This window comes from Lonchura striata, chromosome 3, assembly GCF_050655825.1.
Source record: "Lonchura striata isolate lonStrDom1 chromosome 3, ASM5065582v1, whole genome shotgun sequence".
NCBI classification, from domain to species: domain Eukaryota; kingdom Metazoa; phylum Chordata; class Aves; order Passeriformes; family Estrildidae; genus Lonchura; species Lonchura striata.
In genome coordinates this window covers 53,921,698-53,937,651 of record NC_140705.1, presented here as the reverse complement: position 1 = coordinate 53,937,651, position 15,954 = coordinate 53,921,698, and the positions used below count along the sequence as shown (strand labels likewise).

The following is a 15,954-nucleotide window of genomic DNA, read 5'->3' as shown; positions in this document are numbered from 1 at the left end:
GTACCACTTAGATTTAACATGACAAAATAAAACTCATGTTTGGGATCATTTGTGGTTGGATCCTCAATGAAAGACTTCTATGAAACAAAAGATTACCTTTGAATACAAAGGTATACACAACTGAACTAAGTCAAACATAATTAAATCCACACTATGAGCTCAGCAACTAAAGACCACACAAGTGTGTGTATCTATGTCTTCAATTATGCATGTGTACTTTGAATACACATCTAAAAAATCCACTGGGTATTGCAATAAGCAGATGCTCAATATTTTATAACCCCAGCAGTTCATATATACCTAATGCTGTGAACACTATTTTTCATGCCTTTTTCAAAGGGAGATTATTCAACTGAAAGTCCTCCATGACTTTGCTGGATACATAATGAATGAGGAAAGCCAGATGATAAAATGCAGCCAGTCATCAATGTATTCAAACAGTTGAAACACAAGCTGCAAACTCTTTGGGTAGTTCAAAGCTGGCACAAGACTTATTCTCTTAACGAAACCGACTCAACACAGTGAACAGATAGCACAAGTATTGGTTATCTTAAGTCTTCTAAAGGTAACAGCCTCTAAAAATATAAAAGACAAAAGATTTTTTTCTTCAATTAATCTTGAGATAGTCTGTAAAGCCAAAGTATTTTTCTAAAAAAAAGTGAATTTACTGTAAGTATGATTAAAATGATGAATTACAACTATTTTTTAACACAGGTTATTTCAGAATTACACTTCCAGCCATATTATTTTTTTTAATGTTTAAATTCACTGGAGTATGACTAGTGAATGCTGTTTATTATCCTTAGTTGGAAGGGACCCAGTAAAGATCATCAAAGTCCAACTCTGAACAAAATATTTCCATTTCAATCATCAGCTTTACTGTGGGCTATTTACCATAAAATACCAACTCTCCTGTCTCTGTCTCTCAAGACACTACTATTGCTAACACAGTTCATATATTATGAGCACAAAATGAAGCTTGTGTAAATATGTAACAAATGACACATCATCTTCCAAGGTGTCATCTATTTCTGTTTGAAAATAGTCAATAAAAGAATGTAGTGGTACCGTAAGTAATTAAAAATGTAGGGAATCCTATTGCCTCACATATCCCCATGAAAACACTGAATTATGTATTTTTAGCTTCAAAGATACTTTCCAAACTTGCACTGGAGAATAACATTTATGGTATAAAAAAGTTCTCATGTCATTTTCTGTCAAGAATGCATGCCAGATGCTGAAAATTAAATAATTATTTTAATTTTTCCATGTTTGTACATAATTGTATATATATAATAATTTAGACACAAACCTAGGAAGGAGAATCTCAATTTCCAATAATTGTATTATATTTTTCCTCTCCTCTGACATGTATTTCTTTTTTCTTATATATATTGTGATACTCCCTTCCCCTCTATTTCTAAGATAAAGAGAGATGAATAGCTTCCACCTCCTTCCCCATGGCTTCTAAGAATTCCACACACAAATCACTGGACTGCTTTGCTTTGTAAGTTGCATTTTGAACTGACTCCAAACACTCAATACTTTGAAAGGAACTGAGAGTTACCCAGGTGCTTTCTTTTCTTTCACATTGCATAACAGGGGCTTCTTGCAAGGAGAGTTATTTTCTGCATCTTCCAACTTGGTTGTTTCTGGTACAGTTTTCCCTGATGGTCGATTGTGAGGTGAAGATTTCATACCTACATGACCAGGGCTGGGGCATTTTCTGTCACTGTTTAAAACAAATTAACAAAATGTTTAGAAGTGGAAGCAGCAATACTGTTGTTTAATTAATTTTCTCTATGCACGAAATGTAAACTGAAATTATTCAATTTTTATTTTTTTGGTTAAGAAATACAGAGTTTTTTTACTTACCATTAAAAAAATTGTATACCTGACATTTTCAGAAATCAAAATAAAGAACTCTGTTCTCCTTTAAGTCAATGGTAAAATGATTAGGCAATTCAACAGGAACAGAATTTGTCTAATAATACATGTGATAATAAGTTATCCACTTCAAATATTTGTTACACAAGAACACTTTGAGGTATTATTTTCCTCCTATACCTTCTCTCCCATAACATATCACTGTGCAGCCTTTAAAGTGTTCTATGCAGCCTCTTAATTGGGACAATGAAAAATCACTGCACTTGACACAGTCCCTCCCACTGAGGACTTTGCTCAAGGTGCTAGTGGATTCACTGTAATGGTACGCAGGCTACCTGCCAGGGAGTAATTAAGTCACTTCAGATTTCTAAAACCCTACATTTATATAAAACAATCAAATCAGGCAGAACTCTTAGACAGCAGAACATTTTGGGTTTTAAAGCACAAAGCTGAAACTGTCTCTGAGAATGCAATCTGAAATACCATCTATTGAAAATATGTGGTCATTACAGTGGGAACTGGAAATCTTCACATCTTCACATTTCACATCATTCACCCTTTCACATTTACATTAATGTAACCCTTGAAAAGAAAGGAAAGCCTCTTCCTTTCCTTTTCTTCTTAAATTGTCTATTTTCTCCTATAGCCCAAAATAAGCACAGGAATCAGTAGCCACAATTTCTGAGATAAAGTAATCATGTGAAAATAATCATCTTGCTATCGCACTCCTTTATTTTTATCCAGTGTTCCTGTTTAAAAGCTCCCAGACTTCACCATTATTCTTGCAAAACTCAGTCCCAGTAATTTGATTCCTCACTCCCACTGTAATGACAGAATAGTGGCTGTTCTTCAAAGAGCTACATTAATTTACAGTCACATCAATAATGCCACTACAGAAAACAAAAGGAACACAAAGAAATAATTTTCTAAAGTGAAACCAACTGGTCAACATTCAATTTTGAATTACAATTAACCACTTAGTTGCACTGAAGATGAAACTGAACTTTTGTTAAACTATAGACAGTAAAAACAGTCTCAATCTTTGACAGCTCCATGCCCTTTTTGATAAGGGCTGAAAAACTGAAAAAAAATATTTTTCTTCCCTGTAAATGAAAATGTAGATAAATAGGCAGGCCTTTCTGAAACCATTCAGTCATTGCACAGTTATAAATAGAATTGGAGAACACAGAAATAAAATACTGCTGTTAGTCACGGACATCGCTTCAATCATAATTACTTGATTACAGGAGAGGTGGATCTTTCATTTGTTTCCACTTTTCTGTTTCTGGGGATAGGACTGGCTGCAGGCATCTCCCCACTCAATCGGTCAGGTAAGAGGCTCTCTTTGTTCAAGTTCATCTCTGAATATGGACAGCTGACTGCACTGGAAGTTGAAGAAGAACAATTATTCCTTATTCTCAGACACTTTACTGATTTCAAACAAAATGACATTGGAATTTCCTGGAAGTAGATGCAATAACTTAATATAAAGAATATTTTTAAAAATTTAGTAAGTAGTTATACTTTAAGATGTTAATAAATCCATCAAATAAAAAAACTCAACTTTGCATTTCCTTTTGACAGCAACTTGTGTAACACAAATTGTATTAATTTCTGTTACAACATTCACTGTGGAAAATTGCTTGATAAATGTTTAGCATGCTCCTTCTTAATTTTAATGGTATTTATACATACAACACAGGATGCCTTTGACTATACCTGTGTCTCTTCATATAGTCTTATTACCATGGTTATTTATTTAAGTGATGGAAGATATTTCCATTATGTTACATCTACACAAAAGCTGCATTTCAAGGGCAAAACATGAAGAATTACTGCAGTGAATGCCCCATCTTTGCAAATGCTATTTTGTGATACTCCATTAAGAGACTGATATTTTTACAGTCTTTCTTAACATTGTACACTCCCTATTTCCCTGCACTCCTGCTAGGGAAATAATTTGACAATGAACATTGATACAATGACTTGTAAATACTCCTCTAAGAAATGAGGAAGTTGTACCAAAGTCAGAAAACCTGTGTTTCCACAAGAAGCAGGATAGGGAAAAACAGCAACACAAACCAAAACACATGGGGCTGAACTAGGACTTTTCCTTAGTAGAATGCTCTGCAGTGCTCAATTGATTAGTCAGCCAGACCACATACTCAACACATCAATGATAATATCCTACACTCTAGTATATACATGTTACAATAGTGAATAGCATCACACTCAAGTTTTCAAAACTATGTAAGATACAGGACAGACTGTAATAAATATGATGCTCCTTATGGCTCATGAGCTTTGACATTATATTTTGAAATTACACTTTCCTACTCACCTGCATTGTTACAATGACTTCCATAATTCTAAAAGGTAAAAACCCCATGTTTCTACAATTTTGCTTATTTTCTTTTCAAGAAAGAAGCTACTGTAACTACCTGTCTTTGCATAAATCACTGCAATGTTTCATTTGTTTCACTGAGAGTTACATGCATGATTTCCAAAGAGAACAGTCTAATATGAACAACTCTACCTTGACAGCCATGTGCCCTGTCACCTCCAAATTTCAAAAATTAATAGAAAAACACAGCTTTCACTATAGTTTTTTTTCTAAAAGGCACAGTATTAAAAAAGAAAAAGACCTTTTAATTTAAAATATGCTGTACACTCTCCTCTTCCCTTACCAAGAAAGCTCTGAGTTCAGACTGAGTACGTAACAGCTCCTATAATGGGGTTGGACCAATATTGGTAATCTAATTTTGATGTTGCCAAGATAAACAAAAAGTTGGTGGAAATTTACATTTCTATCAGCACTTGCATAAAAGGAGAAAATTCCTTAAGTCCAAGTCAGTCAGCCCTTGCTGGGCTTGAAGACAGGATATCGACAGTATATTTGATTTCTTCAGTTGGCTCATTTGAAAACAAGACTGTATCAACTTTTTCTTTTTTTAATATTATATTATTATTTTTAAATCCTTGAGTAGCTATGCTGAACTTGAATTATGGAGAAAAAAACAGAATAGCTTTTGCTTTTCTAATCAAGATGAGATCTCTGTTAAGGCTATTCCACGTAGATGTTGTTCCATAAGAGTCTGTACAGTGCTAAAAAGGGACAAGCAGCCATATCCCCAGGTGATACAATGACACAAGTCATCTTTTTGCCTTCTTCTGAGGAGCTTTTTGTTTGCACATCCAAATCAGTTAGATTCCAGCCACCCAACTGGCTATAAAACACTAAACTTGAACTATGGTATGCTTTTGTTAATGAAATTTTTAAGAGACACAGAACAAAATATACAAATAGTAATTAACTTGGAACATTCACCTTTTATTTCTACTTTCTCTTAAGCAGAATGGGGCATTTTATTTTAAATCTGTTTATATACGTCTATTTACATTTATTCTCAACCTACTGGTTTTGTCTGTCTTAGGACTAGCCTCTGCCAGATGACTTATGCTGCTGCATCTATCACAATGATGTCTTTTTTCCCTTTCAAAAGAAATACAAAATAAAAGATAAAGGCTTCTGCTCAGAAAAAGGTTTTAAGGCACCAGTGCTAGTGTGATTTAAGTTCTTGCTGTGACAAACACCACTGTGATAAAATACCGTTTTCAGAAATTCATTAATATATTGGTTAATCTCAGTTCTGCCATTGCTATAGGACAAAGCATGTAATTTTCTTTTGGCTTCCTAGGCTCACAGAAATGATTTGAGCAATGTTTCTGAGAAGTTAAAGGGCTGTCACAAGGAAACACTGAATACTACCAATGTGGTGTTTAACTTCAGTTGTGTATTATTAAGCAAGCGTTACACTCCCAATGAAATCTGAAAATATAATTGTCAGACTCCAGCAGCTTTTCTGTTTATCAACACCACTAAAAGTTTTTAATTAAAAAAAAAAACCCGAACCAAAACAAAAAAAGTACCCTAAGAAAAAGCCTAAAAATTCAGTCCTTTATTATAACTTGCCTGCTTATATACTACCTTTCCCTTAAGTATTTTCTGGAAAAACAGAAGTTGAATGACAGTTTCAGTCAACAATAGTTATAATATTAACAATGCTTTGGAACACTAGATTCAGATGACTTTTACTCTGTAATTAATCATTCAAGTGGCTGTACAGTCTTTAAAAACCTCCTTGATAGTCTTTTGATGTTACTGTTCCTTGACTCAACAGAAAGAACCCATGTGGTTTCCACTGTTAGCTTGGTTCCAACAAAACACATAATGAATGAACCTTTGTATGGCTTTGGATCAATCAGTAATTCCTCCTGAATCTCAATGCCTCCAGCCTTCAGTTCACTTTAACTTGTCTATTACAAAGAATGAAAAAAAATAATCTTGTTATTCCTACATAATAGAAGTATTCAATTTATATAGGACTGTAAGTTTTTAACACAACTCATCTCAAGAGCTCAGAAATCTTGGTGTTTAGGTTATTTAATATTAAATAAGGCTTTTTAACTCTTCTATCACCTTAAACCTGAATTTTTGCTCCAGCTTACATTCTGCTTTAGCACATCATTTTGAAAACAGCACAAGTTCAGAAGTTATTTTCCAAAATGATCAGATGTCCTTGGCTTGAGGGTTCCAGCATCTGCCAGAGGCTCAGGAAGAATGTCAGGAAGCAAAAGCAGCAGGTACTTGATGTGAGACCTCTGCTATTCTTCTGACAGGGCTGTACAGCCCCTGGAACTGCCCCACAGCTTTGGAACCAGTCCAACACGAAGATCTCAATTATCATTGGAGCTGCCTCAGTAAACCAACATTCATATTAATACCACCTGGCAAACACACGAGTAGTCAGCCATCTCCAAATGCTGAAGGATCAGTACAGCACAAAAATTAGCTGTCTGCAGGGCACCACTGAAATGGCAGCAGCCTGGCTGGCAATATGAGCATCCATGACACAGTTTTCCAAGGAAAGGGAGCAACTGCTTCCAAAGTCCTGCATATGCTGAGTAAAAATTGAGCGTTAAAATAAGTTTCTGTTTTTACTGAATCATGAAAGATGAAGAGAGAAAAAGGCAATGAACCATTCCAATTACAGGCCTGGGATTTTCAAGTCAATAGAGGTTTTACATTTCTAGCCCTTTCTAGAATTGTCAGATGGAAAAGAAGTAGCATATCCCACCTGTGTTTATTTGCAACTGTTCTTCTATCACACTCAAGATCTATCTCTAGGTGCAGTTACATATCTATCTCTTTTCTGTAAAGTTCAAGGGTAGGAGGATAAAACTGGGCTGCTGATAGTGATGGACCTTAGTCTTCTCCAGACGTTTGAAGATGCTCCTATCTCATAGCAGTATGCTATGAAATTTTCTGAAGTACAGAATCCAGACAGAATACTCTCAGCTGCACCTAATATCAGAAAGGAACATAGGCCAGGATTCTCTCTTAAACTAAAGAACAGTAAGGCAGCACTCTGTATGGTCTAAGAATACGAAGTACTTTTAAATCTAGATTATTAGTCTTTATGAACACTTGGAATATTTTGTAAACCTGTATCAAGACACAGACAGATCTCCTGGTTCAGCTGTACTGGTTGGAAATGTGACCAGGTTACTGCTGAGCACTGCCAACAGATGAAGCCGTATGAGAGCTGTATGAGGGCTCCAGACTGGACCAATGGATGGATTAGACTGTCTAGAGCAGCCTTTTTTTTTGCTGATGGATTTTGTTAAGTGATCTCTTGACTTCAAACTTTATGAAAACATTTTTAAACTAGTCTCAAAACAATCAATATTACCTATTCTCTTTCAGTACGTGTTTATCATCAAAGCACATATTTTTCAGGAGAAAGCTGTTTCAACAGTCTAAATGTGAATCAAGAAATAAAGAATGCTTTAGAATGGATTTGGCTGGTACCAATGACCTTGAGACTGGCATCAAAAACCACTGAAAAAAAGATGTGACTTCCTGCTGAGCTGAGGTTTCCATGTTTATACAACATGTGTTCTCTTACGACACAGCCCCTACCACAGCACTTCAACTTACACATAACGCATGGGAAGTTTGAAGATTCTGGCAAAAATCCTTACTCATGAAGAATTGACTCAAAACTCTAATGAACTACTTACAACTGACCTCTTCACACTCTTGCTTGAACTTGAGAATTACTGCATGCATTAAACACCAGGGTATACAATTCACAGTAATAAATATGCAGGTGATCTGCACAACGCTAACAACCTGTACGTCAGGCTGTTTCAGCTGAGCCACACGTAACCCTAGATCAACTGTTGAGAGATACCAAGCCCTTAGTAACATCAACTTTTCTAAAAAGTAAATGCTTTAGCACTGCTATATAATTAACCACCAAGGCTTTCATCTGATTCCTAAGGAACAAGCTCTCAAAATTATTTCAGAACTACTTAGCATTTTAAATTATCATCTTTTCTGCACACAGGCATTTATGCGTTGCACCTCATCACAAAAAACAAGATAAGCATGGATAAATTCATTTAAAGGTTGACAAGAAAAAAGAGCCATGGGAGTCCTACCTGATGTGGAAAATAGTACAAAATTCCAAATCTCTTGGTTAGTTCAGGAAAAAAGTGGTGGTACAATGTTAGAATTTTTGTGGAAACCTGGACCCTCAAGTCTGTAGGCTCCAGAAGAGAACAAATTTCAATATTTTCCACAGAAAAATGTGGAAAATATTCTAGTTTTGTTCTTCTTTACTCAAGAACAAAACTAGAATATAATCACAGAGGGCAAATCAATAGCTAATGAATAAGATAGTTACTGGTAAAATATATTTGCTATGAAACAGCAAATATCTGTCTTATGTTCAACAATATCTCCTTGGTTATATTTTTATTCCCTAGAACTATCAGTTAATGTACAAATAATTGGATTGCTTAGACTACAGTAAAAAAAGCACAATGAAATGCCATGAGTTTGTTTCTTTTCTCAATATTCAGGATGAGTAAGTATTACGACCTTTAAAAAGCATGGAAAAGGTAGCTATAAAAGCAAAGGCTGCACAAAATAAATAGACATTACTCTTACTCATCCTTTCCATCTAAAACATTAGAACTTTTATTGCCAATGTTTATTTAGAGACATCATAAATGAAAAACTGTTCAGACAAATTTACTTCCTTTCTTTTTTCTTAAGTTTCAACTTTGGACTGAAACCCATGGTATGCCCACCTCGTTCTAAATAATTGAGATAGCACTTGATAAGGAATTGGAATTTATTGCCTCCCAGATTAAATGCAATAATAAATCACACAAGACTCAAGTCTACTAGAATTTGAAATCAAAGGGGTTTCAGATAAGCAGTCAGAAAGCCTTTTAGGCAAATGTAGTTTAGTTCACATTTCCAGTGGACTAATGCTATGAATACAGAAGGTTACAATGCAGTTATGGACTGACTTGACTGTTTAAGGAGTTACCCTATTTGCTGAGTGAAATAAAGGGAAAGTACAAAAGGGAAGGTAGAAAAACTGGGAGAAAAAACCCAACAACAAAAGAAAAATAACAGACAGAAAAAGACAACCAGAATAGGGTGAGAATAGTCTGAAAGACAGTGATGTGGCATACTGTGTCATGGCAACTCCATCCCAGTTCATGCTGCGACAAGTTTTGTCACTGAAGCTATCCTAGCTATATCCCTTCCTGGATAAAACCTGGGGATAAAGCCTGTCCTAGCATCAGGAGCTCTTCTGCTCCTAACAGCACAAACAATGCTTCTGCAGCAGACAGGGAAGAACTTGCAGCAGAAGATGCCTTTTGCATATCAAAATGCAGTAATTCAGTAAGTTTTACCAGCCAGATATCTTTGATAGGGATTAGTCAGGACCTAAGCACATGGTGATAGACCAACAAAACCTTGTAGTGTAATTTGAGTCAACAGGACATAACTGTCTCATCAAAAATGTGAAAAGATCTTGGATCAAGGCAGTTTGAAAATATACTTTAAAAAAATGCATAAATAAATAACCAAAAAACAGTGCACTAACCACATCAGAGAGAAGGAAGAACAAAGTGGTAGGACATTTGAGAATTCTATGACTGTGTAATGGAAAAATTACAACTTTTGGAAGCTCTAATTTGCTAAAAGGTAACAGGATGATATTTATTCTAAGTCTCAACTTAACATACTATATTATTTGTACATCCCTTACTGAAACAGTCTGGATTCACCCCACATTGTAACTATTTTTAAAATAATAAAATTTCAACTTGGGAAATGTTTCCCATTTACTCGGTCATTGTGTCTCTGTCCCCTCCATTCCATTCTCCTGTGCTAATATCGACTACTCTCTAGGATGGGATATCCATATATATAATATATATAATATTTCTGTATTATACTTCAGATAGATGTCCAACTAAGCATCTTTAGAAACACTAAATAGAAGCAGCAAGTTGTCATTTGGGAATACGTCAATTGGAATTTCCTTTCTAGCATTGCTCCAAGCCAACAAGCAAATCCTTACCCTTACCAACCAAGCAGAACAAAAACACCCAAGCCATAATAAAATCAGTGGCCTCATATTTCAAAATGTTCAAAAGTTATTGCTTTATTCATATCTGTCTGTAACATTTTGCAAACTGGACAGCAAGCCGAGGAATCCTCAAAGGAACAAAATACAGAGTAACTGAATCTACCAATTGTGACAAAAAGTAATGTACAGCAAGTCTCATCTCAGCACACCCTGGTGAAATGAAGTTACAGATTGCAAATGTTTATTTCAGCATGCTCACCATGGCAACTGAAATAACTGCATATTTAGGTCTACAAGATTTCCTATTTTTTTTTCCAGCTTGGATTTATTTCCTTATGAACAACAATTTAGAAGAACCATCTGCACACATCCCTCAACTGAAAGAATAAAATCAGTTTCACAGAACATACCTATGATGGCCGATATGTCTTGCTCTTTTAATGTGTCCAACTCCCTTACATCCTGCTGTGGGACACCCTCCATGCTCTAAAGCTTCAACCAGTTCCAAGGGACCTGCATGCCAGGTGAAATCACAAATAAGATTTAAGAAAATTATCTAATACTTAAAAGCTATATAGTTATGCATGAATACCAGTGCATTGTAGCAAGCATGAAGAAGTAAGTAAACAGAAATACTTTAATAATACATTCTGTAAAAGCATGACGGAGTTTTAAACAACCTAATCCACTGGAGAAATAATTTTATTCCGTGCAAATAAATCTCTACAACAGAACTACATTTATATAAAGAACATAAATCTTGGAGGAGATGCATGACATCAAATTTCTCTTCTACTATCTACATTTAGTTGGAACCTGGTTGTTTTTTAAGAGCACAGAAAAATTAAGTTACCCTATCCCTGTTCCTAAAGACAGGGATATGTCTGTAATGTGTACTGTCCTTATACATTAGCTGATGTTTTCCAGTAAAAGAGATGTGAAAATGAAAGCTGAAAATACTACTGAAAAGAACAAGCCATCAGGAGATTTTTGACTTTTTCACTTCTCTGAATTTATGTGTCTACCTGATTTTCATCAGCCTGTAACAATGATGCCTGCAGAGACATTAAAGGATGCATGCCAAAAGGAGCTTTGAGGCCCAAGCTAACATAATACATAACCCACAGTTTCACAGCAAGTGAGAGACAGCCGTGCTCCAGTACGTGACACTGGGAACACCCTGCTGTGCCTCTGCAGGAATGCACTGTCCCCCTCTAGTACCAGTTCTTCTTGAACAGCATATGAACTTGTATCTTCCCCTACAGATAACAATACAGACATGAAAAAGTCCATTTAAATATTTTTCCAGATGAAAGATTCTTGCTCGCAGATGGATAATGAAAGATAGAATTATTATGTATAATTACAGCAGTATAAAAGCTTTTCTTACCAAGTGTTCCAGCTATGCAAAAATTACAAAACTATCACTACACTGAAGTCCAAAGACTTCTATAGCCTTTAATGACTGTAATTGGTGAGAGAACAGGGAATTTTACCTTTTCTACCTTTATATAGAAATCATGCAAGTGGCTCAGAGGAGGAGTTATCTGAATAGGGACATTTCTGTAAAGAGAAATCTTGCTTCACTGATGTCCTGATTTTGAAAAAATTAACTCCCTATAACTGTTCTCTCTTCACTTAAAAAATTTGAACTCTTTAAAAAATGTAATTTTCTAAATTACAACTAGTTGCCCATGCTTATGTGAGAAGCTGCTGTTTGCATCACTGTGAAACAATGTTAAAATCAACACCAATACTTGGCTCTTAATTCCCTGACTGCTATCAGAATGGTCATAATCCTTCATGATAACTTAATTACATCTGAAAAGAGTATGAATATATGAATAGTGGGAACTGCTATAGACTAATATTGCTAACATTGCACAGCATTCACACAGAGCTGCTACTGTGAAAGGCAGGGATCTGGACTTCATTGTTGAAAGTCCTATCATACAGACTGAGACAGAAACTGTCGTGCAATATATTTTCTTCCCTCCTCGTGAAACCCCTCCAGAAGTCTGGAAATGTCTTTTAACTTACCTGAAAGCAATATTAACATTTTAAAAGTGTTCTACATGGTAATAAACAAAGTCATATTGTTGGATTAATATTTTATTCAGTAGTTATTATATATTATAAGTATTTGTGTAGATTATTATTTTGTCCCTATTTAACAGATGGTCAACCTCCTCTCCTGTCATATCATCCATCTTAATTTTTGTATCTTAACAGAAATTTACTTCTACCAGTCACATCCTAAAAGGGATGAGCAGTGCCTCCTAAGCCACCACCTAGAGGAGATGACATGTTACATAGGCACCTGTACCTTGTTTCTTTTAAATGTCTCCAAAAAAAAGAATTTACATTTTTTATACTCCCACCTAGACTAAAATTTTTATTTTACATAATAGAAATGTTGTAACCTTATTCAGCTCTTCTGGCATTCGATACAATTTTTATTTATGTGACCACAGACTATTTTTCCCACTGGGCTGCTCATTCAGCACACAGGACAGCACATCTCAGATTAAGAAGCAGATATGCAGCATCCTGTCTCCTCATTATTCACTTTGTGCTTTTGCACTTATGGCACTCTATTCAGATTCTGAAGGCAGAATGATTAACTTCCTAACAGGCAGTCATCACTGTACTGCTGGAGTGCTCAGAAAAATAATGAATATACTCTGATCACTCCCCAGATAGGAATAATTTCTTCTTGGCATTTAGAGACATTGAATTGAGGTATTGTGATTTTTAAGGTAACATATTCACACTGTGTGTGACTTACCTCAGTTATTTTACATTAATTTTTTTCCTGAGTACTTGGCATTGCTCAGCATTTCTTATTTTCCAAGCACAGTTGTTTCTGACCTTGTTATAGCTGTGTATACTCAGCACTTGTGCAAACCATACCTCAAAGTCACTACATAAACTAATCTCAGAGAAGAGCACACTCTTAAAAACTCATCTGTTCAAAGTTTGGCTAAAGTGATCTCACTGTCATTATCCAGAAACACAGTGGACTAGGCAGAGATATAGTTACCAAAAAGTCTCTTCCTCCTGCAACCTCTCTTACTTCTTCAATAAGTAAAACAAAATCCCCAGAGAGGACAAGCTGGTAAATCTAGTGTTATGATTGGTACCATGCTTCTGGTACACTTATTTTCAAAGTGGGCACCATTAATCCCTTTTTGCTCAGCTGAAGAAGAAAAGGAAGTTCACTGTTTTTGAGGATTTGCCACAGCATTTGAAAACAGCGCCTTCTCAGAGCACTCTGGACTCCTTTGAGCCAAAAAGCAGAGTAACCATCAAGAGAGATGTGAACAAAGGATCTTAAGAGTGATACCCCACACCCCTACTGAGTGCCACAGCAGTTTCAGTGCTGGCTCTGAGAGGGCCAGGATTTTACACAACAGATCTTTTACATCACTTCTGGTTTTGACTGTGGTTCTTGTAATTCCATTGTAGTAAGGGTCAATAAACTACTAAAAAGTGATTAACTACTGGCTGTTGATTTTGCACTCAATGTCACATTTGCAATTATTTTGCATATCCTAGTGGCTTCTTTTCTTTGAATGGCACTGCCAGGGAAAAATGATAGCACAGCACACATGCCTTTTAACATCATTACATTACAGTGTGGTTTCCCTTACTAAGTGGGGGCTGAAGAGGGTGTCCAGTTTTTGTACACCAGCCTGCAGGATGGATATCAGGGCTGTCAACATCAGTCCAATAATCATAAATACTATCCCAGCCATCAAAATGAACCTAAAATACAAAAAGGAGAATAGTGCATTTTAGATCAGGAAAATTCTCCATAAAATTAGTTTACCTGAGTAGTCTCTAGAAATGACATGTCCAGTAGAGAAGTCACTTTCAGAGAACTATTTAAGTTACACAGAAAGTACATGTATTTTACATTCTGGACTCAGGCATACTCTCACTAAAGTAAACAATAAACAACCACATGTCATATGGTTGTTTACTGTGTTGTCAGGCTCAAATCCCAGAAATAATGCAGTTCTCACATTAGTTCTCACATTAATACTTAAATTAAAGCATGAATGTCTGCCTTTTTCATCTCTCAAAAAAACACACAAAAATCCAAATGTTTTGAAATCTCTTGTTTGAACTGGATTTAAGAAGAGCAAAGCAGTAAAGCAAAGGACTACAAAAAATGGAATTCATCTATAAAAGACAAACAATCCCTCCATCATACAAGCAAAAATTTTACTAAAATCAGGCTATACAAGATTGAGTTGAAACTGCAAATTAATCATGTGACTTTGCAGGACAGCCCCAGTATGGGTTATGCATACATTTTTCACATGAAAGCTAAGTATCTTCAAATCTTGCATGACCTGTGGACCAGTAAATCCCTCGGATCTCTCACACGCCCAGGTGTGGATGCACGTACACACAGAAACGCACAAACAGAGCTCTTTCAACAGATACTAGAGTCAAATTACTGCCCTAGAAGTACAAATCCTGTCATTTAATGCATTAGACTGGGGAGTGGGATTTTTCTTTATTTTGGGATGGGATTTTTTTTGTTTCCTTTTTTTTATTTTGCGTGTCCAACTTGAAGTAGAAAATGTATAGGTGTGAAGATACTAGTTCTGATGACTTCCTACCAGCAGTTAATTCAGATAAATCAAAATGAAACGTCAGCATCTCCTACTTGAAGTAACAGGTATGCCTACTAAATCTGTGCAAACTGCAAACATACACATCTTTAATTTCTAATTGGATATCTGGTATACCTTAGCCCTTCTAATACTTAAGGCCTTCAGAGTGGAGACTGGTTTCATACAATGAAAGAAAATTAATTCAAGTACACAAATTCTGCAAAACACATTAAAAATACCTTAACTTAGCTTAATCCAATCCAAAGCCCATAATTAACAGAAACTTCAGAATTGCAGAAATCACTGAGAAAGGACAAAAGATCAGGGCTCTTTCACATCTCACATATATTTCTCTTTTCCCTTTAGAAACTTATAGAGACAGATTCAATTCACCTAAACCAAATATTTTACAGTCCCTAATACAAATATCAAAGCAGCCCTTTGACACTTGTTATTAAATAATCACATTTCTTGACAGAATAGACAATTGTCTCCCATCAACTATTCCCAAAGCAATTTTCCAATATATTCAACTCTGCTCTCTAACTATCCACCTCAGCACAACTAAGAGGACAATAAAACAACCCATTCCAAAGGAATTATGCATCTATCAATTAGTGAAATGCAAGAGCAAAAGCTCAGCAGGACAGAGCAATACCACTCATTTCTTTCTATGGTTAATATTACAACTATGGGATTTCAGTTTTACAAAGTCCTCATCATTTATTTAAGTAGGATAGTACAATAAGACAGAGAAACTTACTTTTATTCTATAGTCATCAGTATCTACAATGGTTGCTACTCTGATAAATACTGGATTTCTCTTGTCAACCACTTCAAGTTTCATATTTTTCTGAAAGCCATGAGAAGGTTTCTAGAAAAAAACAACAATACTATGTGAAATAACAAAACCTCAAAAACTGATGCAGCTATAAAATAGATATAATCCATCAAAAACTTTATACCTTTATTTTTTC

The 15,954-nt window shown here is 35.5% G+C and overlaps 1 protein-coding gene across 8 annotated transcripts in view; it reads right to left on the bottom strand.

Annotated features, from left to right (window-relative positions):
- L3MBTL3 (L3MBTL histone methyl-lysine binding protein 3) overlaps positions 1-15,954 on the bottom strand; it is a 77,801-nt gene that overhangs the window by 11,979 nt on the left and 49,868 nt on the right. For all 8 annotated transcript variants that reach the window (XM_021540729.4, XM_085575141.1, XM_021540728.4 and 5 more), the window contains exons 14-18: positions 15,741-15,851; positions 14,003-14,117; positions 10,760-10,862; positions 3,125-3,271; positions 1,568-1,732 (exon numbers count right to left, since the gene is read on the bottom strand). In XM_021540729.4, coding sequence (XP_021396404.3) covers positions 1,568-1,732; positions 3,125-3,271; positions 10,760-10,862; positions 14,003-14,117; positions 15,741-15,851 — 641 coding nt within the window. The remainder of the gene's footprint in view (positions 1-1,567; positions 1,733-3,124; positions 3,272-10,759; positions 10,863-14,002; positions 14,118-15,740; positions 15,852-15,954) is intronic.